The 26,841-nt window shown below is 42.2% G+C and overlaps 1 protein-coding gene across 1 annotated transcript in view; it reads right to left on the reverse strand.

Moving 5' to 3' along the window:
- The window catches only part of LOC138609725 (NLR family CARD domain-containing protein 3-like), a 42,012-nt gene extending 15,447 nt beyond the window's left edge, over positions 1-26,565 (reverse strand). The window contains exons 1-6 of the mRNA XM_069682369.1: positions 26,524-26,565; positions 25,945-26,105; positions 25,556-25,675; positions 16,102-16,337; positions 12,848-14,726; positions 10,844-11,017 (exon numbers count right to left, since the gene is read on the reverse strand). Coding sequence (XP_069538470.1) covers positions 10,844-11,017; positions 12,848-14,726; positions 16,102-16,337; positions 25,556-25,675; positions 25,945-26,075 — 2,540 coding nt within the window. The 5' untranslated portion in view covers positions 26,076-26,105; positions 26,524-26,565. The remainder of the gene's footprint in view (positions 1-10,843; positions 11,018-12,847; positions 14,727-16,101; positions 16,338-25,555; positions 25,676-25,944; positions 26,106-26,523) is intronic.
- Between the last annotated feature and the right edge of the window lie 276 nt (positions 26,566-26,841).

Consider the following 26,841-nt stretch of genomic DNA (forward strand, 5'->3'; position numbering starts at 1 on the left):
TAACTGTAGGAGCTAGTGGTACCCCAGTACAGGAAAAGTGTACTGTCCCTGTAGCATGCTCCCTAGAACACATCAAGTTCAAACATTGTTTTGTCTGTTAGAAAAAGATCTTATGTGTCTTCTCAGCATTGTACTGATCTCCATACCAGAGAAAGTTAGAGTACAGACAAGAACTCACCAGATGTTCAGGAGAACTGATTGCATTTGCACACGCACACACACACACACACACACACACACACACACACACACACACACACACACACACACACACCATGTGCAGATGACTACGTGCCTACAAACGATTTACATTGCACCTCACACATTCATGAAGGTCCAGATAAAGAGTATGAGGACAGATGGTTTAGACAAGTTGTTGAACCAGAGAGAAGTTTAACTCACGTATATGGAAAAGTTCGGTGTCTGCTGTTGCTGTTTCCCTGTCCTCTCTCCAAAAGTGTGTTTTCAGAGAAATATAATGCATGTATTTCTGGCTAAACCACGAGACTGGGAGTGGCAAGATCTGGGACACTGGGTTCGTTAGAGGGCCGCTTGTCATGACTTCGTTTGCCACCGAGGATCCTAAGAGAATACAGCGCGCAAGGTGATGTATATCGTACGAGACGAACAGCTGTACATGTGCACAGAACTGTCCAATTAGTTGAGGACACACCACGTGGTTTGCTTACTGATGCCTATGTAACCATGGCTTCACCTGAAATTCCACCTTATCTGTCGACAGTCCCACAGTGTCTCTGGGCCAAACATAAATATGATGTAGGTCTCATGAAGAATTCAGAACCTTTAATCATTCATCCAAAATCAGACTACAGGCCGGTTCAAAACAATATGCTCTCAAAAATAAAAATAAATAAATAAATAAAGAAGTAAAATAAAGAAGCAGTTGACGGCATTGCGCCACTTTTTGAGTCCCTTTAAAAGAGGGATCATTATACTTTGTGAAACATCTCCAGTCAGGACTCCTATCTCTCCTGTAGAGAAAACTAGAAACCAGGGTGCACCCACAGAATGGAGGTACAAGATCTGCAAGCAGTAAATGCTGCAGTTCACCTAAGAGTTCCCGAGGTACCGAATCCACACACAATCTTGCTGCAAGTACCACCACTACTCATTTTTCGGTTGTCGACCTCACTAATGCGATGTTGTTGTTGTTTTCGGTCCCAGTACACCCCGATAGCCAGTACTGGTTTGCGTTCTCGTTTAAAGGTAAAACTTATGGACACGCTGCGTCCAAGCTTATTCTGAGTCTCCCGCGCACTTCCATCAACAGCTGACTCAAAAATTTTGCTTAACTTTGAGTTTTCCATCAGGCTCCACCCTCATTCAGTGCATTCGATCTAAAGGTGTGTAGCCCTTCAGCTGAAGCCTGTCGAGAACACAAACTCGCACTGCTGATGTTCCTAACAGAAAATGGCCACAAAGCAAGTCTCACAAAACTGCAGTTTGCTCAAACTAAAGAAACCTATCTGGGACATGTGATCACAGCAGAGGGCAAATCCCTCTCTCCCAAACGTGTTCAGGCTGTATCGGAGCTCCCCAAACCGGTAACAAACAAATGATGAGTTTCCTTTGCATGACGTCATATTCCCGACAATGGATCCCTAACTACTCTGAACAACAAGCTCCTCTCTCATCTGTGATTCATGACAACAGCTCTCTGCCCATGATAAGATCACGTGGACACCTGAAGCCCAACAGGTTTTCACTGACTTCTCCACACTTACAAGTGTTCCAACTCTAGGTTTACCTGACCCTGATAAACCTTTTGTACAGTTTGTAGATAACAAAGCATGCTATTCAACATCAGTGTTGTGCCAAAAACACTGTGTTAGATTACGTCCTGTTGCCTTTAAAAATATTAATAATAATAATAAAGCTGGATCCAGTGGCAATAATCTCTCTCTGTGTCAGAGCTGCAGCAGCTGCAGGAAAGCTGCACTAGCCTCTGGATGCTCAGTAGAGTACTCTGATTTGACTCTTATGTTTCCACATGCTGTCACACACATTCTGCACACTCAGAAAACATCACATCTCTGCGCAGCGCTGGTTTAAGTATCACACCACCTTATTGGACATGCCTAACATCACTGTTCTTACACACTCTGTTCTTGACCCCGCCTCCCTCCTGCCCACTGAGGAGGATGGAGAGGCTGATGACTCACATGATTGTGTTCAAGTTTTACAGGAAGTTTGCTCTCCCAGAGTGGATCTGAAAGATGTACCCATTCCAAATGCTGACCTCCAGTTTGTCGTTGATGGCTCTGCCTCACGTGATGAAAAAGGGAAGAATCAAACAGGGTTTGCGGTAGTTACACAGCATGAAGTTGTGATATCAGGTAAATTACCCTCACACTATTCTGCTCAAGCAGCTGAACTTGTCGCCCTCACAGAAGCCTGTAAACAAGCTGCTGGTAAATCTGTTAACATCTACACTGACTCTCGATACGCATTTGGAATAGTGCATGACTTTGGTGCCCTCTGGAGACACGGAGGATTCTAAAATCCTCAGGTAAACCTGTTTCTAACCTTTTTTTGGTCTCATCACTCCTTGGTGCTGTTTTGCTCCCCTCAGCAGTTTCTGTAATTAAGTGTGAAGCACACACACGACGTGATGATGCTGCTTCTCGTGGACATGTGTCAGCAGACGCAGCTGCAAAGGCAGCAGCCCGCTCTGGTGATGTATTTAACATGTTCTCATCCTCACATTTGTCTGACACTCCACCTGATCTAACAGCCTTCACTCACATGGCTACACAATCTGAAAAACACTTTGCTCAAAATTGGTTGGTTTACCACGTGCTCTTTTCACTTTGTATGCGCGCCTGGCTCATGGAAAGGATCACGTGGGTAAAGGGGGGGACGTTTGCTGCCATTAATTCATGCTGGTATACACGAGGTTTTTCTGTTGTTGCGAAACATTTCTGCAAAAACTGTTATCTGTGCAGCTCACAATGCAGTGAGCGCTCCAAAAGTCCCACAGCACAGTCATCCGCCCCTACAGGCCCAGGACAACATTGGATGATGGATTTCATTAACTCTCAGTCTGTGAAGGTAAAAAGTGCTGTTTGGTCATGGTGGACATGTTCAGTAAATGGGTTGAAGTTTTCCTCTCCAGCAAACAGGATTCAACAGCAGTGGCAAAAGCACTGCTCATGGAAGTGATGCCCCGGTGGGGGATCCCTGGTAAGATAAGCTGTGGTAATGGTCTTGCTCTCATTCATCAAGCCATCTGCGTCCATCTCCATCCACAATGTGTATTTTTATTACATTTATTAAATATCTTCTAACGTGTCAGTTGTGATTTTTAGTTTGTTTAGAAACTGATTTTGGTATTTTTATGTGCCTGATTGTGTTGTAGTGTTACATGTGGTGTCTTGACGGTGATTGAAGCTGCTGTAGCAGTGACATTTCCTGTAAAGGATTAATAAAGTATCTAACTAACTAATTTACTAACCAACTAACTAACATCAAAGAAATGTCTGAAGTTTTGGGGGTTTGATTTAAAACACCACTGCTCCTATCAGCCACAGAGTGCAGGTGCAGTACAGCGTGAAAATGGTTCCTTTGAAGCTAAAGCTAAATGCTAAAGCTGAGGATGCTGAACTTATATGGGTAAAGATGTATCTGCTCATCCTGTTTCACATGCGGACGCGCATGTGAGATAAGCGCGGGCTGAGCCCTTTTCAGATATTACTGGGTCAACCTAACAGCTTCCCTTTCAGCCCTTCACCTCCAAGTGAAGGCTGCACTGCCTCAACAGGCCGCTGGTCCTCAACACAACACCCAGCCTGGTGACTGGGTGCTCAAAGATTTTAGGAGGAAGCAATGGAAGCAAAGGCGTTTCACTGGCCCTTTCCAGGTCCTAACAACACACAACCCTCTCAAAGTCCAAGGGAGGGCCACTTGAGTCCACACCAGCCACTGCAAACTGGCTCCTTCTCCAACAGGGGAGCCTCTGAGGAAATGATTTACAACCTTTGGAATATACAAGGTTTGTCTCCCATCGGGGGGAACCTTTTGAATATCATTGCCTCTTTCTCCCTTTGAGGAGAACCTGAAAGAAATAAAAAGGCTGAAAAGCCAAATTTGAGACGCTGAGGAAGACAACTGGGAAGAGAGCCTAGCGCCCCCCTACCCTACAGCTGTGTTGGAACCTAAAGAGGCAGGGGTGAAATAAGCGCCCTCCTCCAACAGTAGCGTGCCAAGCTCCATCTCATCAGTGGCCTTTGGTGCTGCCCCAGAATGGATCGTCAACGACCGTGGTGACCATTCTGGCAGCCTGGAGATGTTGTTTAACTTTAGTAACATTGATCGTCAGTTTCCTTTGTTATGGTTCGAAATGCAACAGCAGACAACCAGAGTTGATAACCTGACTACTAGCGTGACGCACACACATGACCTGACCAATAAAACACACCAGACTAACGCGGGAGTTTGACTAAACAGCTGACGTTCAAAGCACTGATCCATCTGACTCTGACCTCCCTAATGACCCCCGCTCACCTGACCTTTTCCCTTTCCCCGACTATGACACAGACATGATATCACACATGGGTAAGTATTGACAATTCTCACAGGACAGCAGATATTACAATGATTTTTACCATGATTCTTTTACTCCTCTTCTGTGTGACGAGTGTAATTAAACCGTAAAACAGGGTTTACATTCTGATGTTGCTGAAGGCTTATATACTCATATACTCAAATGTAATTATCAGTTAATGATAAAAAGTGGGGAGTTGTGAAGGAAATTTTTATGTTAACCTGTTTGATCATGTGTTGAAATTTCTTTAATATTATGGAGTTAATAATCATGGTATAATCAGCTAAGGTTAATTTTAAGGATATGTATTGTCTGCTCCTCTCCAGGGTCTTGTGCATGATTTACTGTTGCTCCTTCTGTCTTAGAGAGATAGTTGGTGGCCTTGTCTGGGCTGAGAGCTGCAGGGCAAGGGGGAAACTCTAGATAGTCAGGCGCTTCAGCTAAAGTCAGAACAATAACACCTTACTTTGTCTCTGTGAGAGGGAGTTCTTTCTGTAATGTATAACACACACTGTGAACCTTGAGTCTGTGTCAGTCAGCTAGACAGCTGCGTTCTGTGTAGTACTGGTCTGACCCAGCTCGAGTTGTTAATTGCTTTTACTCATCTTTTAATATTCTTCAATTAAATGACATCAAAAGACAACTTTGTTTCCCTAAGAACTTTATTGGTCTCGTCATCAGAAATTTCCACCACAGTTAACAACGTTCGAGTCCTCTGCCGTCGACTGTCTCTGGTGCGGTCAGTGCTTCTTGCCCTCCCTCCGCGTTGGGCGCCTTTTGAGGTGGCTCTGGTGAAGTGACGGGGTATCTCTAAAAAAGAGTGTGAAGCAGCAGAAGGGCCTTCATTTCCCGAGTCTTCCGTGGATGGATCTAATGAGGATGCAGAAGCCTCTCGTCTGAATGGACGGCAGTATGTGTCTGTTAGCCATGCGTAAACACGGTTGTTGTTATAGTCCAGAGTGTCCCTCTGGTACTTCCTCAATTTCACTTCTGAAATCTCTTTCTCATCATTCCAAATCAGCTCCGAACTTCTCTTCTCAATGTCGTGGAGTCCTTGGGTGTTTAATTTAGATTCCATCTCCTTCTTCAAGGAATTGATTTCAGATTGAGTTTTAGAGAGTTCATCTTTGGTGAATTGAATCACCATAATTCCCATAAGCAGAACATGCATAATGCCCCTCCTGAGAAGCCGAAGATTGTATCAAATTTAAAACGTAAAAGTACTTTCATACCCCCAGTGAACAATTCTTCTGTTGCCACTTTTTGTAGATTAGTAGAACAGGGCATTTCAGCTCTTTTGGAATTTATCCTCTAAAGAGCGTCATGCACTTGTCAGTCTGTCTAATGATAATTCTATTGTTATAAGGAGTGCTGATAAAGGAGGTGCAGTGGTGGTTCAAAGCAAAGAAGCATATAGGACAGAAATCTTGCGCCAACTCAAAAACTGTGATGTTTACACTCCCCTGAGTTATGACCCCACCATTACATTTTCTCTGGAGATAAATTGTTTTCTGAATAAAGCTCTAGAAGATTTATTCATCTCTAAAAACAAATTTGATTTCATGTTACAACAACACCCAATACGCCCTATTTTTTATACTCTGCCCAAAATTCCTAAATCATGCATTGAACCAGTCCCTGGACGTCCCATAGTGGCTGGCAACCAGTCCCTCATGGAACCTATTTCACAATATATTGATTTACATATCAAACAGTTGGTATTTATGCTTCCTTCTTAATTGAAAGACACCACCGTCTTCCTTAACAAAATCTCTTCCATTCATGGTCTTCAGGATACAGATTTACTGTGCACTATGGATATTACTAGCCTGTACACTAATGTCCCACATATGGAAGGTTTCGAAGCTCTCTCCCACTTTCTTGACTTAAGAGAAAATAAAACCCCCCCTACTGGCTTTTTGGTGGAACTCACCCAGCTGGTTCTTAACAAAAACTATTTTAAATTTGAGGACTCTTTTTACCTACAGTGCCAAGGGGTCAGCATGGGTAGTTCATGTTCCCCGAATTATGCCAATCTTTTCATGGGAAAGTTTGAGGAGGATCGTGTTTATAATAATAACCCCTTTTTCTCTCAGCTGAAATGTTGGTTCTGCTACATGGATGACATCTTTTGCATATTCTCTGGGACTATTGACCAACTAGAAGCTTTCAATATACACTTAAGTTCTAGAATGCCTACTATAAAGTTTTCCTTAGAACATAGCAGTGAATCTGTGTCATTTCTCGATGTATTTGTTACAAAAACTGAGCACCTCAGCACCAGTGTTTATAGAAAACAAACTGATAGGAACACTCTTTTACACTTCAGCAGCTACCATCCCCCAGGTCCCAAAAAGGGTCTTCCATACAGCCAGCTGTTGAGAGCAAAGAGAATCTGTAGCACTGATCATGTCTTTCAAGAACAAGCTACTGACATGTGTAATCGTTTCAGAGATAGAGGCTACAATAACCATGTGGTTGGCAACAGTTTAGAGAAAGTAACAAATATAGAGCGAAAAAGTTGATTAACCACTAAACCTCCCTTAAAGAGGGATTCAAAATTGGTTATGGCCACCACCTTTTCTCCGCTATCACAGGACATTAAGAATTTGGTCATTAAACACTAGCACATTTTATCCAGTGACCCAGTAGTAGGCCATTCTTATAAAGATCTGCTTATTTTTGCTAACAAACGTGCCAAGAATCTTAGAGACACTTTAGTCAAGGCTGAAGGGCCCAATGTAGTGCCATGATTAGAGGTGACGTCTTTCTCCATCCTCATACCGGTAAGAAATGTAATATCAAGAACAGAATCTCATGTAAAACTAAATATGTGGTTTACCTCTTGAAATGCCCCTGTGGGCTCGCCTATGTAGGTAAAACTAAACGTGAGCTAAAAACAAGGATTTCTCAACATAAAAGCAACATAAGAAACAAAGATGAAAAATCTCCGGTGGCCAGACATTTCAATGCAGCCATGATGTCTGTTCTCTCAAATTTCAGGGCATCGAAAAGGTTCATTCTTTGAAAAGAGGTGGAGCTCTGGACAGGTTTTTATTGCAGAGGGAAGCTTTTTGGATTCATTCTTTACAAGCTGAGAGCCCTAAAGGCCTGAATGAAGAACTGCTACTCGGTTGCTTCCTGTAAGTATTTATGAGTCAGGGCATGCACCTTTTATATTTCATATTATATATGCCTATTAAGATTGTGCAGCGTTTTTGTATGTGTGCATTGTACACATGTGTATGCAGGGGTATGGGTATATATATATATTTAGGTATGTATGTGTATATATATGTATATATTTCTATATATTTATATATATGAATTTAAAATAGGATTTGTTTTAGCTGAAATTAGTCACTTGTTGAAGAATTTCTAGATTTTGCTGCAGAGTAAGTTTCCCTATGTAACCATATTTGTTCTATGTATTCTATGTCTGTACATGTGGGATGGTTCTGTACCTTGTGCAGGACTTTGCACTTTTCGGCAGGGGCATGCAGCTCTTAATCTAATTATGTATATCAATTACTTTTTGCTACTTGTCCTTGTTAATATCGATTATTATACGCATTGTGTTATATGTATAATGTGTCTAAATTATTCTATGTAAATGGGCTGTTGAAACCCCCTATCTTCTAACTGACTGTCTGTAGTGGCTAAGACATTTTTGTTCATATTTTCTGCCATGTATTTGGCTTAGAAAGGGATCTGTCCATGTTATTTGTAGTAAGTGGAATGTTGTCTTGGTATGGACACACTTCCCGCGTTCCCTCCTTCCTTCCTGCGGGGCGGACCTCTCACTCATTTAATCTCACCTGGGCATATATATCAATTCCTCTGTTCTCCTCAGTATGCTGAAGACGGCATAAGAGCCGAAACGCGTTCATCTGTGACCCACATTAAAGTCAGTTCTACTTGATCCTGTGAGTGCCGGAGCTTTCTGTTTTTTCTGGATTTCATTTTTTGCCGTGCACCCGAAACGATACTTTGTAAGTGGAGTTGTGCGCGCTGCCACTGCTGTGTCCATAAAAAAAGAAAAACATGATGTGGAATAAAAGATGAAATCAGGTGTTTCAGAGGTTCACAGTGAATTATACAGTGTAGGATTTTTCTTCTTCTATGAAGGTTTTAAATGTGGAACTCAACATTGCTCTGCTACAGTCAATGGACTAAAGCAGTGAAGAAGAAAACAGACTTTAGCATTAAGATACTCAGTGTGGATCAGTATAATATCAGCCTCATGTCTGCAGTTTAGTGTCAACACAACTTTCACATCATATTAATCTCAGCACAGAAGTAAAACATGGTTTCTGACCTCAGAGTCTCCAGTCTACAGTGTGGACTCTCCAGAAAACCACACAGCAGCTTCACTCCTGAATCCTGCAGCTTGTTGTAGCTCAGCTGCAGCTCTCTCAGATGGGAGGGGTTGGACTTCAGAGCTGAGGCCAGAGAAGCACAGCTCCTCTCTGACAGACTGCAGCCCCTCAATCTGAATAAATGATGAAGATAAAATTACAGATTTCCCTTAAAATGAGTGGAGTGACTTTTCCATTGTGTTATGTGGATCATCAAGACGTCAGCCTTCTGCAGTCAGTCATACACCTTTTCATGTCCGCACAGGTTCATAACATGCTGCTGATGTCAGTCACGTGTGTCATTAGAGAACCATTAACACATCAGACATGTTGGACTAAACACTGTTCACTAATTCATTTATTCAATGGCCTTCTTCTTACTATATTTGGGGCTTAGTAGGTCTATGTAATAAAAGGAGATGTCCACATTTGTTGAAGTCTTAAAATAACAGCCACATGCTTTCTGCACATGAAAGACTCATTAGTGGCAGTAATGATTCCTACTGTCCCCAGTGAGTGTGAAGTGGTCCCTTCCTAACAAAACTACACAGCAGGATAAACTCCATAAGTTCATGTGAAACTAATATGAAGCTTCAGCAGTCTGAGTCAGCCAAATCAAGTCTGTGTCCACCAACGTTTCAAACTAAGAACCAAATTCACTCTTTGAGTCACTATTCCTCCACTGCAGCTCAACAAGCAGACAGCCAAACACTAAACACTTGATATGTGTCGCTCAGTCTGCTGAAGCCTCTATTAGTTTAAGCTCAACTGTAAAAGTCATTTTGTAAAGTGACAGACTGAATGTTTGTCCTCCATCTCGTAACACTGGAGTCAGGTTATGAGAGGATTTCTTCACAGACAGTATGGACAGAAGGAAAGATGACAGGCATTAAATAACTCTATAAATAGATGTGCATGTGGGAATGTGAGTGTTGTAATGAGACTGACTTGAATCAATATGAACCTCTGCATTAAGACAAACATGTTTCTGGTGCAGACTATTGATTTGTTTGAGCTGAAATCTAAAGTTGTTTCTTCAGATAAGTCCTCAATGCTGACATGAAAACAAAGCAACACTTTGATCTGTTAGAAAGAAGAACAGGAAATAATATAGAAGCTTAGATAACTCAAACTTAATGCTGTCACTCAGAATCATCTCTTCATGTGGCTTTAAGCAGGTGTAACACTTGTTCTTTTGAAGGATGCTGCACCTTTTGACCTGTTCAAATGACTTTGATGTGTCATTTAATCTTTATCCAGCTTCTAAAGTTTGACTGAACTTTGGTCAATAAAATCTGCATAAATGTACAGTCTGTTCATGTTGTAAATCACAAACACTATGACTGATATTCTTGTACTAATTACATCAGTCTTTTTTTAAACCTTCAAACAGACCTTGAATCCTGCTCTGTTGTGTTGTTGTGGCTGCTGTTAGGCTGCTGTTTATTACTCTTAGCTCTGCTTTGATGCACACCACAGCACAGCAGCTGTGTGGGCTGTCAGCTTCTGATACCATGAAGATCATCACAGTTCCTTCCTTCACCTTTACTGAGCTCTGCATTCATGTCTCTCTTTCCTGTATCGCCCCTGTCTCTCTGTCTGTGACACAGAAGCTCAAACTCTCTGCAGCCTGTTTTCATCTGCTATCATCAGATCTACGACATCGTTCACATCCCTCACACACACTACAGCCTCGTCACTGCTGACATCATCTTCACGGTCTGATCGACACCAATGTGAGTCGTGTGGAAACTTTCAAACAGTTAATTTCTCCTTTTTCTTTTCTTGACTCGTTGTTTGGAAAGACAGAACATTTTTAAATCACTCCTTCAGATCTGTGATCAGGTCCATCCTGAAGATTAATGACCCAAAACTTTAAAACCTCATAAGAAACACTACATGCTACAGTCAGTAAACTTACTGAAGAGTCTCCAGTCTACAGTTTGGACTCTCCACTCCAGCAGACAGCAGCTTCACTCCTGAATCCTGCAGATCGTTGTAGCTCAGGTCCAGCTCTGTCAGATGGGAGGGGTTGGACTTCAGAGCTGAGGCCACAACTTCCCAGTGAGTCTCTGACAGTCCACAGCCAACAAGTCTGTTATGACACATTAATTACATGATATGTTATAATGAAAGAGACACTTTGTGTTTACTTCATGAGTCTGATCACAGTTTGACACATCAGGTTAAATAAAACTGTAAGTTTGCTGTTCACCTCAGGGTTCAGCTCATCTTATCTTTCTGTGTTTGACATGAAACAATAATTCTCCTCACTCCCTCTCGTACCTGCACACTTTGAATCTTTGATTTGCTTTAATATGCAGATAAAGGAGGAGAAAACGTCTGTCTCCAAAACGTTAACATGAGGTCGTCTTGATTAAAAGACATTTTTACAACTTAGTTAAAAAGACGATCTGTCTTTGCTGGCTACCTGCTGCTTTCAGGTTCACGAGCATGAGTGGGAAAATTCAGTGACTGCTGTCAAGAGCGACCGAAACCAAAGGGAACTACTGACAGTATTAGACGTGGACATATTTAAATAACATTATAATCAAACATTTTGATGTGTCTGACAGCTGAGTGCATGAAGTTCTGTCGTCTACATTCTGTTGTGAGCATCTGAAGAACTTATTCAGCAAACAAACACAGTTAACAAACCGGTAAGGTTTAATTATCGTTACCATGATGTCATCAGAAAGATGTTCTCAGTGTATCAGTATTAAGAGAAATAACACTGGTGTGTATACGATCTCTTTAAAAGTCTGAATTTGACCAGAATGTTCTGAGATATTCATCAGACCTTAAATATTGGTGGAAGCTGTGCATTTCCTGCTCCTACTCTTCTCTACAGCAACAAGAGAGAGAAACACCTGTCAGCTTCTTTCTGTGAGCAACAGAATATCAGGAAACACTTCAAACACAGCCATGTAACACAACCTCCCTCTGTAAACTGTGGAACTCATGAGCAGCTAAATGCACCACTGCTCAGTTCAACACACTCAGGGGTGTTACTGTGACAGTCTGTGTCGTATGAGCAGCAGTTTACAGAAGCTAATGTTAGCTAATGTTAGCAAACTGTACATAGATATTGTTGTGTAACTGACATCACTGAACCAGTTTGCAGGTTTGATGACGATTCTCTGCTTGTGCTACCAAATCACTGTGTTACAGCTCTCAACATGATCCCATAGTTTCACCTGTGGCCACAGCGGCTGCAGCAAACATTAGATACTCAATCTGAATCATACTAATAACACTTATCCTTTATCTATAGCACTTTGTAGAAACACGTTTACAAAGTGCTTTGACAACAGAAACACTGGATATATACAGAGCATCACAAAGTAAAATAAAGTGCTTTGTAGAAATAGAAAATATAAAGCAGAGTGTGTTGCGTCCCCGACCATCCTCTGTCCTGACCAGAAACATGGCAGAAATAATCACATGAAAGCAATTCTCTCTGTCTTCAGAAATCTGCTTTAGAAAATGAAACAGATCTTTTTTTAAACTTTGAAGAATAGTGGTCATAGTTATTGATTAGATAGCACACCTTGCAGAATCTACTCATGTAGTAATCATTTTACTGATAGCTGGAAAATACTGTTATATATATATGTCGTTAAATGCTGCTGTGATAAAACATCAGCAGAAAAAAGGTCAAAGGTGACACATATTAGAAATAACTAGAAAAGCTTTTCCTTCATGAACTTGACAGCAGGAAACAAAACTGACTGAAACAACAGTTTTGCATTTCAAACATTTGAAACAGCTCAAGAGAATCTGTGACAGAATAAACTGACAGATCATTTGTGCAATAAAAGAGTGGAACAGTATTTAAGAGTAATGATAATTCTATAGTGATGATGTTTGAAGAACTGAACTACTTATTAACCTGATTTGTAATTTTAATCACATCTGGACTCACCGAGCCTTTCTGCAGTTCCTCACAGCTGGAATCAGTCTCAGTCGTCCCTGATCTGATGTTTTGTACTTCTGCAGGTCCAACTCATCCAGAACCTCCTCTGACATCTGCAGCATGTAGGCCAGAGCAGAGCAGTGGATCTCAGAGAGTTTTTTCTCTGATCTGTTCTCTGACTTCAGGAACTCTTGGATCTCCTGGTGTACTGAGTGGTCGTTCATCTCCATCAGACAGTGGAAGATGTTGATGCTTCTGTCAGGAGAGATATCTTTACTTTTCATCTCCTTCAGGTTGTTGATGACTCTCTGGATGATTTCTGGACTGTTGTCTGTCCGGCCCAGCAGGCCTCCTGAGAGTCCCTGGTTGGACTTCAGAGAGAGGTCATGAAGGAAGCGAACAAACAGGTCCAGGTGACCACTTTTGTTTGCTTCCTTCATGGCCTCTCTCTGGTTGGACTTCAGAGAGAGGCCATGCAGGAAGCGAACAAACAGGTCCAGGTGACCATTCTTACTTTGAAGGGATCTCTCCATGACTCTCCTCAAAAAGTCATCAAGGGAGGGGTTCGTCCTATCATTCTCTTCTAGGAAAGCCTCCAGTACTTGTGTGTTCTTGTTTGTGTAACAGTGGAACATGTAGACTGCAGCCAGGAACTCTTGAACGCTCAGATGAACAAAGCAGTAGACTGTTTTCTTGAAGATCACACACTCTCTTTTAAAGATCTCAGTACAAACTCCTGAGTACACCGAGGCCTCTGTGACATCCAGACCACACCGCTCCAGGTCGTCTTGGTAGAACATGATGTTTCCTGTCTCCAGATGTTCAAACGCCAGCCTCCCCAGCTTCAGAAGAACTTCCCTGTCAGCCTCCATCAGTTCCTGAGGACTCACCTGATGTCCCTCATCATACTTCTGCTTCTTCCTCTTTGTCTGAACCAGCAGGAAGTGTGAGTACATGTCAGTCAGGGTCTTGGGCAGCTCTCCCCTCTGGTCTGTGGTCATCATGTGCTCCAGAACTGTAGCAGTGATCCAGCAGAAGACTGGGATTAGACACATGATGTGGAGGCTCCTGGATGTCTTCATGTGTGAGATGATTCTGCTGGACAGCTCTTCATCACTGAACCTCCTCCTGAAGTACTCCTCCTTCTGGGCGTCAGTGAAGCCTCGGACTTCTGTTAGCCTGTCAATGTATGTAGGAGGGATCTGATTGGCTGCTGCAGGTCGGGAAGTTATCCAGACGAGAGCCGAGGGAAGCAGATTCCCCTTGATGAGATTCATAAACAGGACAGTGACTGATGACTTCTGTGAGACGTCAGACACAACCTGAGTGTTGGTGAAATCTAATGAAAGCCTGCTTTCATCCAGGCCGTCAAAGATGAACAACAGTTTACAGACAGCGAGCGTCTCTGCTGTGAGCTTCTGTAATGTTGGATGGAAATCATGAAGCAGCTTGAGAAGACTGTACTGCTCGTCTTTGATCAGGTTCAGCTTCCTGAAGGAAAGCAGAATCAGCAGACTGACATCTTGGTTCTCCGAGCCCTCTGCCCAGTCCAGAGTGAACTTCTGCACTGAGAAGGTTTTTCCAACACCAGCGACGCCGTTCGTCAGGACCACTCTGATGGGTGTCTGTTGGTCAGGTAAGGCTTTAAAGATTTCGTGGCACTTGATTGGAGTGTCACGGAGGGTCTCCATCTTGGAAGCTGTCTCAAGCTGCCTGACCTCATGTTGGGTGTTGACCTCTTCACTCTGTCCCTCAGTGATGTAGAGCTCAGTGTAGATTCTGTTGAGGAGGGTTCCACTTCCTGTTTCATCAGTTCCTTCAGTCACACGTTCACATCTCGTCCTCAGACTGATCTTATGTTGATCTAAAACCTCCTGCTGACCTTTTACTAAAAAGAGAAAAAAGTGTGAAATGAAACCAAGAACATTTGACAGTCTGGTGATTATCTTATTGCCAAAAAGAAGATCAATATAAGAAAATATAAAGTGTTAAAGTGTGACAGTGCCACATTAAAAAAGTAAGTGTCAAATCAATTGTAAAAGGGAGTGCATGAGAAGGTTTTAAATCAAAGAGATAGCCTAAGTTTTTGAATGCCTGTTTTGCCTTTAATGCTGGTAAACTTAAATATTCCACAGTAAAGTCAAAGGATGTGTGCATGTGGCAGTTATGGCTGGTAATTATGACTATGCTGAAGTTGTATTAGCAGGATGTGGCGTAGACGCTGGGGGAGGATCAGTGTGCGCACTGATTGAATTATGTAGCGCCAGGCGAAAGCACTGCAGCTACCCTTTTAATAATCCATAGACTGTTCAAATGTGAAAGTAAAATATGAGGATAACAAGAACTTTGAATGAGCTGTGGCGAAACTGAAAGAAGCTAAAAGGATTATTGCGACTCTCCGTGCGGGCATCTCCCGCGGCTGGACACGCAGGAGGGGAAACAACAACAAAGACAGGATCTATCATGTGGATTATTCTCCCTCCTGAACCTGGGTGAGACCGATGCCTTTTTGTATTTGTTTACTGGTATACCAGTTGTGATCGATCGCCTTTTTGTTGAGGCAAACGGACGGCGGATTTATTGTTTGTTTTCTGGGTGTAAAAGCACTAAAAAGAAATCAGGTGAACTTTCGTTTATTCATATTTCGTTAGCTTTGGACTCTTAGTTGGTTTTGAATGCACAATGGAATGACTTAAAGGGTTGGTTTTGTTGTATTTAAATTTTCATTTGTCGGACTGAGCTGAGTGAACTTAAGTTACTTGTGTGACGCACACTGGTTGATCCCTTAAATAGCCTGTCAGTACAAAGTGGCTCTAAAAAGGGGTGAAACTTATCTTAAGAGGAAATTAACTGTTTCTCAGTTGGAACTTTCTGTTTATAAGTGTTACAGGTTTCTTTTCTTCTAAAAGAACCCCTTGAGCGTTTTAACCCCGACAAAATAAAAAGGTTGAGTGTTACAAAAGGTTATAAAGTCCAAATCAGCCTCTGACTGTGTGTCAGGGTACGTGTTTGATTGACAGCAGAGAGAACAGATTGATCCTCAGTGATGTGCCCCCCCCCCCCTCATCTATCTTCAAAGGAGAACAGGGGACACGTGACACAGAGCAGATATGTCTGCTGGAGCAGAACACATCAGTTCACATGTGATGGTATTTATAAAGCTCTTAATGTTGGTGCTGAATGACACAACAAATGTCTCTGTATGAAAACAACAAGCCGTGTTTCAGACGTGATGACATCAGCAGACTGATGGACGGTCTTACTTTGTAAAGTGCTGGTCTGACTGGCTGTCTGCAGTCCAGGTGTTGTTCTGGATCTTTCTCCACACTGGGGACAGGAGGAGTCTCCTGATGAACCACACTGGTCCCAGTATGAGGGGAGGCACTGTCTGCAGAACCAGTGTCCACAGCTGGTAGAGACTGGATCCTTCAGGACGTCCTGACACACAGCACAGCAGGACGGCTGCTCCTCCACAGGAACATGACTCCTCTTCTTCTCTCTGTGAAGACATTTCTTTATGACTGAAATGATTTGTTGAGTTTGGTAGAAAAATGTCACCATGTGATCAACACTGTGTAGAAGCTGTGATAGCTCACAGAGAGCACTGAAAGTGTTGGTCTGTCACAGACTCTGCTGGAGCCTCCTGCTCCTCTTAGACCCCACCCTCCTGCTGCTTCTCCTGCACACACCCCTCTGCTCATTATCCAGTCAGCACCTGCCAGCTTTTTCCATGCCACTGACTCTTCCCCTCATTTCAGCCAATCACTTGCCAGCCTGCTCCTCCTGCCACACACCTGTGGCCTGTTAGCTCATTCACCCCTCAGTATTTAAACAAGCCATCTTGCCTTTGTCATTTGCCGGATCGTAGTTTGAGCTTCTTCCTGCTTCGCATCCTGCCGTTCTGTATGTATTGCCTTTTGGATTTTGACCTGTGCTTGCTACATGTTTTTGAACTTTTGCCTGTCGCCTCTGTACCTCTGCCTGATTCTGTGGATTTGTGGTTTTGACCTCTGGAAAGGACTGTACATTGCTCAAACTAAGTAAAATAACTGTTGCTGCCTTACTCCTGCCTCTGCCCTGTGATTCTGCATATGGGTTCTCTCTGATCTGTGACACTGTCCTTTCATTAACTGCTTTCCTATCTGACAGTCTTATTAAACATTCAGGGATCTGCCTGTAGTCTGTTAGTAATACAAACACTTCCTGCAGCTGCTTCACAGTAAAAGCCTCCATTAAAGACAGCTGATTGTGTCCTTCACCGTTTTACTCTCACTGTGGGCGGCTCAGCGTGAGTAGGTCATGTTTGAACTGAGGTCAGAAGTGGCCTAAATTAAACTGAAGTAGAGCAGCAGGCTCATTATTATTTTATGATTATTACGCCTCTGTTACGTTCCGTCCTCCGATGCCTCTGAGCCGGCATCAGAGGACGGAATGTAACGAAACGGCGGACGCAACGCTGGAACGCTATTTAAAAAGACTCTGGGGCGGCGGCGTTGTGTGGTCCAATGTAGAATGACAAGGTGGCATGAGGACGGAGCTTCGTTACGGCGCTGAGGAGGAACCGCAGTGTAAAAAAGGCTTCAGACACACAGCATGTAACAGAGGTGTCACAGGTTCAAGTCCAGACAGGTGCCTTTGTTTTCAGGCCCTTTATGTCTTCAGTCACTTTCCACTGTTCAGGGACGGACTGGGACATAAAAGCAGCTCTGGAGTTTGACACAAACAGCACGTGAACACAACGTGGTCCCTGACAGGGTTCTCACATAGCCTCATTTTATCTAACAGTGCTATACAAGCCAGTGTATCAATGTAGAACCATCACTAATGTAATACTACCACAAACACAATGATGTCAGTGTGCTGCAGTGTTTATATATCTGTGTCTCTCTCTAGTTGAACAACAATACTCACTGAGTGTCAGAGCCTGCTGTGCTCCTCATCCTGAATAAACACATTTAAACACATCAAGTCTTTTCTTTACGTTTTATAACCACATTGTGACTGCAGCAAGTTTCTGAATCTTCCTCCTGTTCCTGCTTTATTTACGTATATCCCAGCATGCAATGAAAGTAACACTTCATGATGCAGAAAACTAAATAATAATCACTCAATTATTCAAGCAGTAGTTTAACAACATACGTTTCACCTGTTTGCTGTTTTTCACATTTAATGATCCAAATATAAAAAGATTGTAATAACTGGCAGTGACAGCGTTTAAAAGGGAACATAAGGTCTGAGCATTTAACTGTAATGAAGCTGTTTGATGGGACTTGAGATACTACTGTCACATGTATTGTCTCTGTTGTACTTGATTTCAAAGTACTACAACCAAATACTTCTAGTGTTATAAAATGTTTAGATATTATCGGTCGACTAGGAGTTAGAGTACGGCCCTCACATCTTTCCTCCAGAGGACAACTGACAGCAGCCGTTTAATGTCCTGATAACACCTGAATCCACTGGAGAATTACCAAGTGCAACTTTGAGCTTCATTTTTTCACCATGTTTTACACAAGTAGTGAGTTAAAGAGAAGATGAATCTATAGTCCACAAATGTCCCCTGGGTAATAAAGCTACACACAGCTGCAAACAACTTTAAACAACATGTAACCAACAAGGTCCGGGTAGGTCCGGGTATCATCGGATAATCTGTTCTGTGATCAGAAGTACGGAGCAGTTTTCTCGTTTTGTCACTCAGAATCAAAAATTGAAAAAACGACAAAAACAATTTAAACTAAACGGTCCAATCAGGTTTATTGTCCATTTATTATTTTGGATTTTATCACAGTGAATAAAGATATAAATGTGGCCGTCACGTGACACGGAAGTAACAGTTGTCAAAATAAAAGCCCCTAAACAGCGCTAGCTGGTAGGCAGGTAGGTAGGTGGGTAGGTAATTGTTTGATTATGTGGCACAAGAGCTGCCCCAAGAGGCCTCCAACACGCAGAAAGGAAAACAATATTTGCAAAGCAAGCCAGTGACATCTCTCACACCCCACTGCATATTTAGATCCTCTGGTAAATTGTAAAGAGAAATATGTTCTGTAGATTTATAATGTGCATTTGTCCACTGAAACAAGGAAGATGACACTTTAAGTGTTATTTTCTCATTTCTATATGGTTGTGTGGTAACAAAGTATATTTGATTGCTGGAAATGATCATGTCTATAAATTTAGATCTAGTTATTTTTGGGCATAGACAAACCACAATCATTCTTTGGCAGCTGAAAATTACATGTTACTGTTTGTTGCCTATTTTTATACACATTTGGAATATATACCTGTTCGTAAAATGAGTCACTCAGGCCAAATGAAATGATAGAGCAATGTACCTTTAAGTTCAATTGTAATATGTTGTATAATTGTTATCATTATTTTGCTGTTGTCATGATTATCCTAAACCATGTCACTGTTTGTAACCTTCAGGGTGGAGGATGGGGACCTCTGCTGGTGACTTTGAAGATGCTCTATTTGGCTGGAAGATGTTAACTAAACAACATAAAATTATTTCACTTAATTAAAAAAAATCACAAAAAATCTTCAGTTGTGAAAAGAAAATTGAAAAAAATAAGTTAATAACCAAAACAAAATCTGTGATGATTTGAAATTTGGCTCAAATTTGTCTGAAAGAAATTAGATATTTTTTTTAATGACCTCATCTTCATATAAATGTTAATTTGGGGTTAAGATTTATTATTTATTGGGTTCAACAAAATATGAAACAAAATGTTTTGCAGACTTGCAAAAAAAATAATCTGGTGATATGATATTAAAAAAATCAAATGATATAAGAATGTAGATTTAAGTTAAATTGCAATTTCAAAACTATTATCTATCTATCTATCTATCTATCTATCTATCTATCTCTCTCTCTCTCTCTCTCTCTCTCTTTCTATCTATCTATCTATCTTCTAGCCAGCTGTACTGTTTAGGGGCTTTTATTTTGACATTTTAAGTGTTACTTCCGTGTCACATGACGTCCCCAATTTATTCCTTTATTCATTATGATAAAAATTAAAATGATAAATTGACAATAAAACAGATTTGACCGTTTTGTTTAAATTGTTTTTGCCATTTTTTCGATTTTTGTTTCTGAGTGACAAAACGAGAAAACTGCTCTGTTCTTCTGTTTTTTCGTTTTTTGTCTAAAACAGATGATGTGTCTGAAACCGCATACGAACATACTGCCTACTACATACTCAAACAGTATGTACTGCATACTGCCTACTAACCTGACTATTAGGATGCTGGTGGCATCATACTCAGAGCCGTTAATCGTTTGCGTATGTCCGGTCTGATCTCTGGTCCATCTCCGCCATAGTAGAAGCTGAATAGCCGGAATGTTCTTAACGGAAACCTGGCTCCGTGAAGGTGAATTTGCTCCTTTTTCGGAGCTCCTTCCCCCTGGATGTAGTTTCTTCAGCTCTCCTCGCGTCACCGGCAAAGGTGGAGGACTGGCATCCATATTCAAGTCTACCTTTCACTGCCAGCAGTCTCCAGCTGTCAGCTGCTCCAGCTTCGAGCTCTAACTCTTTGAGGTAAACTTCCCTGCGACTGTTCTCTGTGCGGTGGTCTATCGGCCACCCAAATTTAACAAAGCCTTTATACAGGACTTTGCAGACTTTGTATCGGGTGTCACTCTTAAATATGATCACTTTTCAATTGTTGGCGACTTCAACGTGCATGTCTGCTGTGAGACCAGACCGCTGGTCAGAGACTTTCTCAATCTCATCGACTCTTTTAATCTCACGCAATCTGTTTCGGAGCCGATGCATGACAAAGGCCACATTTTGGATCTTGTGCTGTCATATGGATTGAATTTGCAGATATCCGAAATCTGTCACACACCCCTATCCGACCATCTACCTGTTTTATTTTCCCTCTCACTGCCTGCATCTTTAACTACGAACTCCGCCCCCGTTCGCTGTCTCCGTGTTTTTAATTCTTCAACTCCTTCGCAGTTTTCCGCTGCTTTTAAAGACTCTTTCTTGTATTCTGTGGATGATTTTGGCGACCTCAGTGTGGATGTCTGTTTGACTATGTTTGATTCCCTCTGCACTGAGATTTTGGACCTTGACTGTAAGGCGTGTAAAGCCTCAGACTGAGCCCTGGCTGAATGAGTCCACTCGCGCGCTCAGACGCGCATGCAGACAGGCGGAAAGAAAGTGGAAAAAGGACAAACTCCATATTTCTTGGGATCTCCTACGTGACTGTTTCCTTACGTATCAGCAGGCTGTAAAAGCTGCTAAAACTGAATATCTCTGCCAATGCTCACAAACCGCAGGTTCTATTTAATGTGTTTGATTCTCTTGTGAATGCTTGTGATGCTGCCTGTATTGCCTTCTCCTTCTCTGTGTGAGGATTTTCTGCAGTTCTTCATCAATAAGATTTCTGCTCTTAGGTCCCCGCTCCCTCAGTCTGCTCAGGACCCCTCAGTTCCTTCAGCAAGCTCAGCTGTTTTTCAGCAGTTTGAGCCTGTTTCTCCACATACACTCATTGAAATAGTGGAACACTTGTGTCCTGCGAACTGTCCATCCGACAGCATTCCATCCCGCCTGTTTAAGGAGGTTTTTAGCTCAGTTCAGTCTTTTATTTTGTTTCTTATAAATCGGTGTCTCAGCGCTGGATGTGTTCCATCCTCTTTCAAACATGCCACAGTGCAGCCTCTCTTGAAAAAGAAAAATTTGGATCCCGTGGTTTTATCTAACTTTAGGCCAAAGTTTCAGAGAAAGCTGTTTTTAACCAACTCCAAGAATTTTTACAAAGGGCCAATGTTTGTGAATTGTTTCAGTCTGGTTTTAAGTCTCTTCACAGCACTGAAACTGCTCTTTTAAAAGTTTTTAATGATCTCTTGTTGAACCTTGATTCTGGTCACTGTGCCTTTTTAATTCTTCTTGACCTGACAGCGGCGTTTGACACAGTGGATCATACAATCCTTCTCTCACACCTTGAACACTGTGTAGGCATCAAAGGCACTGCTTTGGGCTGGTTCAAATCGTACCTCTCTGAAAGAACACTCTCTGTGCACATGGGCCAGTTTTCCTCCACAGTGGCCCCTCTGACATGCGGGGTCCCCCAGGGGTCAGTTCTGGGCCCCCTACTGTTCTCCCTTTATATGCTACCCCTGGGGTTGATTTTTAGAAAGCATGTTGTTCCTTTTCACTGCTTTGCTGATGATGTGCAGGTGTATTTACCATTAAAGGTCCCTACCAAAGACTCTCTTCAGGCCGTGCTTAACTGCATGAGTGATGTTAGAACATGGATGGATCTTACTTTTTACCTGTGAACGTTAACCTCAGACCAACACAGAGAAGCTGCTCTGCTGTTAAATATGCTGGTGTGCGGGATCCTTGCTGTTTTTTCAGTAAGTTAAATGTGTGTTTTAGTTAGCGGAAGTGGCTACGGCTGCTTCACCCGCTGATCTCTACTGCGCAGTCCCTGGCTCCGTATGACGTCACCATCACAAGATGGCAGCGCCTATTGCAGGGGCTATTTCAACATCACTTTTGTATATACAGTCCATTGGTCGAAAACGATAAAACGAGTCGTTTTCAGCAGTTTCGTTTTGGGTTCTCTGATCACAGAACAGATTATTTGATGATACCCGGACCTCAATGCAAAGACATTATCAAAGTAAGAGTTTAAATCATAAATCCATGAAAGCATTGTTCTGAAAACTAAATCCAAAGAGCAAACCGTCAACACCGAGAATCAACGTGAGCAAAGCTGTTTGTATCAGAGTGGTAGTCTGCCACCTGCTGGTTTATATATGCACATGCAGCTGTGATGTCACCAGGCTTGGGGAGCAACAGAATACAAGTAACGGCGTTACGTAATTAGGATACAAAAACAGGCAACTGTATTCTCTTACAGTCACAGAAAAAAAAGGTGGTAATTACATTACAGATACATTTATTAAAAATGGGGATTACTAGCAGGATTACAATTTTAAAATACATTTGAAGATGAAGACGATTTAATACCAAAGATGCTCTATAACAGTGGTTCTCAACTGGCCTAGCCTCAGGACCCATCACCACCTTTAATGATTAATCACGACCCAAATTTCTGACGTGTTTTAACCACTAAAATCTATTTCATGAAAAATGACCTGAGACAGAACAAAACATCACAGAATGTCAACATCACAAAACACACCAGTGTAATAGTCACCCAAAATGACCAGCAGGTGACAGTGTGAGGAAAATATTCTCTCCACCATTTATTCATGTAACGGCCGTTTTTCCGACAGAAATAAAAAAAAGTGCATAATAAATGCAACTACTGTGGGGCTCATCAAGTTTCAAGAACGTAAATGTAGCTGGGATTATCCACTCAGTGGATTAATGGAGTGTGAACTAACTACACTACTACTGCACGCATGGGACCCACTTTTGGGTCCTGACCCACCAGTTGAGAACCATGGCTCTATAACATCTGGCGTCTCATTTCTAACCCGTCCGTCTGACCGTCTGATAATAACATGCACCTGCGCGCACACGTTATGACACTTCACTGCGCTTCACGATGCTTCACGATGCTTCACGACACACACATCTCACAACCATAGACTGTATAAATAATGGACGTAGTCTCAGTGACGTCACCCATTGGTTTCTGAAGAAGCATTTTGAAGCCCGAATTGCGCCGCTGCTGGGGGTCGCCATATTGGAAACGCCAGAGCCGGCTAATCCAGAGGCAGGCAAAGAGGCGGAGCGCGACAGAGCTAAAGGCTATGGCTGAGCTCTATAGGCGGGCCACAATAATCAGCTAGCTACGGCTATGAAGCTAGGCTATATGCTCCTCAGCGTAGCTAGCGGTTATTAGGCCATAGACTGTATAAATCATGAATGAGCTAGTTTGGCTTTGCCAGGAGGAGATTCTGTTGGTGACTGAATGCAGGTGTTTAGTTATCAGACTAAAGAAGTAGCGGACTCGCTGCTCGCTCGCCTGATGAGAGAGCGGCGAGCCGACACGTAACTTAAAGTAACCGGTCTTCTCATCACTGCAGTCCGCTGTAATCTCTCCGGGGAAAAGCCAACAACTCCTGACTCCTATTTACTGGCCGACGATTAAATAAATGTTTGATAAACACTGTACAGGCTAACAAGCAGCTAAAGCGAGCACAGTATACCTGCTACTTAGTGCGAAAAATATTTCAATACAATAACACTAACATTTAACTCACCGTAAAGCTGGAGCTAAGACTTCTTGCACAGCCATAAAGTTCCACAAATCCCACAGAGAGATTATTTGTCCAAACTTTGAATGGAAAAAATCCCCAAAAGTCTCCAACAACACAAACAGGTGAAGTTAAGCTCAGTGTCTGTGTCTGTGTTGATGTCTAGCTGACAGCCTGCAGGATCCGCCTGTCAATCAAGTGATCCGACCCCTATAATTTAAGGCTTAATATAATTAAAACGGGTGTGTTATAAAAAAACATGCACCACCCGTACAGTTATCTTGAACAATAAAATCAGCTATTTATAACAAACCTGTTCTTTTTAACCAGGCTGTAAAATGTTTATTTCTGCTGTAAAAATGGGCATTTTCCCACCTGCTGTAATGTTATTTCTTGTTTTCTGGAGCCTCAAGTGGCAACTCGAGGAACTGCAGTTTTTTGCACTTCCGCATTGGCTTCATTTTTCAACACCGGAGGTTGCCGCTTGCTCACAACACCGCTCCTCAAAGTTGCCTGAAGCAACATCACAGTCCAGTGCAAGTTCTGCCTTCCGGCTGTGAAAATGCTGTCATTATTCAAGGACTCGACATCTAATTTAAAGAAACATTTACAGGTAAGACCAACCGCTAACGTTAGCTGCACAGATCAGTTCAGTTAAACATGTTCAAAGCTAACCTGTCGTCGTCTTCTTCTGCTACTGAAAAATAGTTTGTGACTGTGGTGAGGCCGCAGCCGGAATGGTGTGCGTAAAAACACAAGCCCCGGACTGGAATAACTTTATGGCAGTTTGACTGTTAAGTAGTGTGAATAGCAGACTTAACAAAGTACATTTGAATGTGCATAATTACCGCTCTTCATTTAAACGGGCATTAACACATGACATAAGTACTGACATCTCTTTTCTCTCGTCTTAATTTGCAGATTTAATATTGAAGTCATTCTAAAGTAACTAAAAGTAATCAGTTACGTTACTTTAACATTGTGATACTTGGATTACGTTACTGATCACATTTTTAACAGGTAATGAGTAACTGTATCAGAACACAACCCTCCCAACCCTGGATGTCACTGTATGGTTGGCCAACATATAACCTCTGCCTACACACGCTGTAACCTGCTGTGAGGTGTTATTACCTGAGGTTTCCAAGTAAAGACGCGTGTTCACCTCTCTCATCTGATTACTGAAGCCAACACAGACACTACAATGTTATTATATGAACTGATTCAAGATGGCAGCTGGTAGATCAGAACGGTGATATGAAAAATATTTAAACATTTGAAGCAGATTTTGAAACGTAATGAATCCTATATTTTCTGAAGTGTAAATTCTGAAATGGAGGTTTCAAGTGTTTCCTGCAGAAGAAACATCAGAAGTTTGTGGATATAAAACTCAGACTATATCCACCTTAGTGTGAAACTGTTCCTGCAGTAATCATTCTGCATCAGGAATATAAATCTATTAGCAAAACATTTAGTATTCATCCTCAATGCATCGTCGTCTGTCAGGTCAGTTTACAGTAAAAACAGTCTCTTACTTTGTGTCTGAGGGTCCAGGTTCATTACTGAACTCTGGAGGATACTCTTTGGACCGGTCACTCTTCAGAGACAGACAGCTGGATACTGCAGACTCTGCTCTCCATCTGTTGGGCTGAACTCTGCAACACACAACATGTTTTTATTCTTATCATGTGAATCCTTGATAAATCCTCAGACTACAAACATTTAAGAAGATCTAAAAGCTCAAACTGCTGCTGCTGTTGATCATAGAGTTGTTTTTAACTCTTAAACTTTTTATCGGCTTTTAACAAAAACAGGTTGAAATGTTTGAAATAACAGTGGAAATATTTACTATAAAAACAAAATCACAAGGAAGTGTTAGATGAAACTAAAATGAGTCATACTTGAGTTAGAATCAGTCTCTTACTTTGTGTCTGAGGGTCCAGGTTCATTACTGAAGTCTGGAGGATGATCTTTGGACAGGTCACTCTTCAGAGACAGACAGCTGGATACTGCAGACTCTGCTCTGTTCTCCTCTTCATCCACACAAACACTCATCTTCTGATAGAACGTTCAAGAAAAACAAGTCTGTCAAGGAGTCACACACACACATGAACACACACACACACACACACACGCACGCACGTACTCACACGCACACACATGCACACACACGCACACGCACATGCACACACGCACACACGCACGCACACGCGCACACACACACACACACACACACACACACACACACACACACACACGCACACAGTATACAGTGAAATTAAAGCAGTCAGCGCTCCACCTGCTCAGTGTTCTTTATATCTCTGCCTGTTTTCTTGAGTTACTGAAGGTTTCATGTAAATTATTCAGCCAATCAGACTTTGTGTCCACAGATGAAACAAACTGTCGAGTTTATTCGAACTTTTCTTTCCTCTACAGTCCACAGGTAGAAAAGTGACTCAGAGACTTTAACAGTCAAATGATACAAATGTTTGTTAACACTCACCCTGCCTCAGCCTTCAGCTTTGTCTCCTTCTGCTCCGTCGACTCAAAATGGAGTCTGAGGTGCCTGACACTTTCACTTTCAGGTTCCCTCCCTGTTCTCATGGATCACCTGGTCAGGTGTCTCCTCCCCTCTCCATTTACAGGAAATGAGCTGAGTGTAACTAAAAAGAGCACAGTGAGCGGGAGCAGGTTGTCTAAGGAGTCACATTGTGCCACCACAACAACCTGCTGCTCAACACATCCAAAACCCAACAGGAACAACAGTCACATCACTTTTTTCACACACCTCAGCGTCACCTTTATATGGAGCTAAATTTAC

Source organism: Semicossyphus pulcher, unplaced genomic scaffold (genome assembly GCF_022749685.1).
Source record: "Semicossyphus pulcher isolate SPU_LCO1_2020_fin unplaced genomic scaffold, fSemPul1.0.p SCAF_6, whole genome shotgun sequence".
Classification (NCBI taxonomy): Eukaryota; Metazoa; Chordata; class Actinopteri; order Labriformes; family Labridae; genus Semicossyphus; species Semicossyphus pulcher.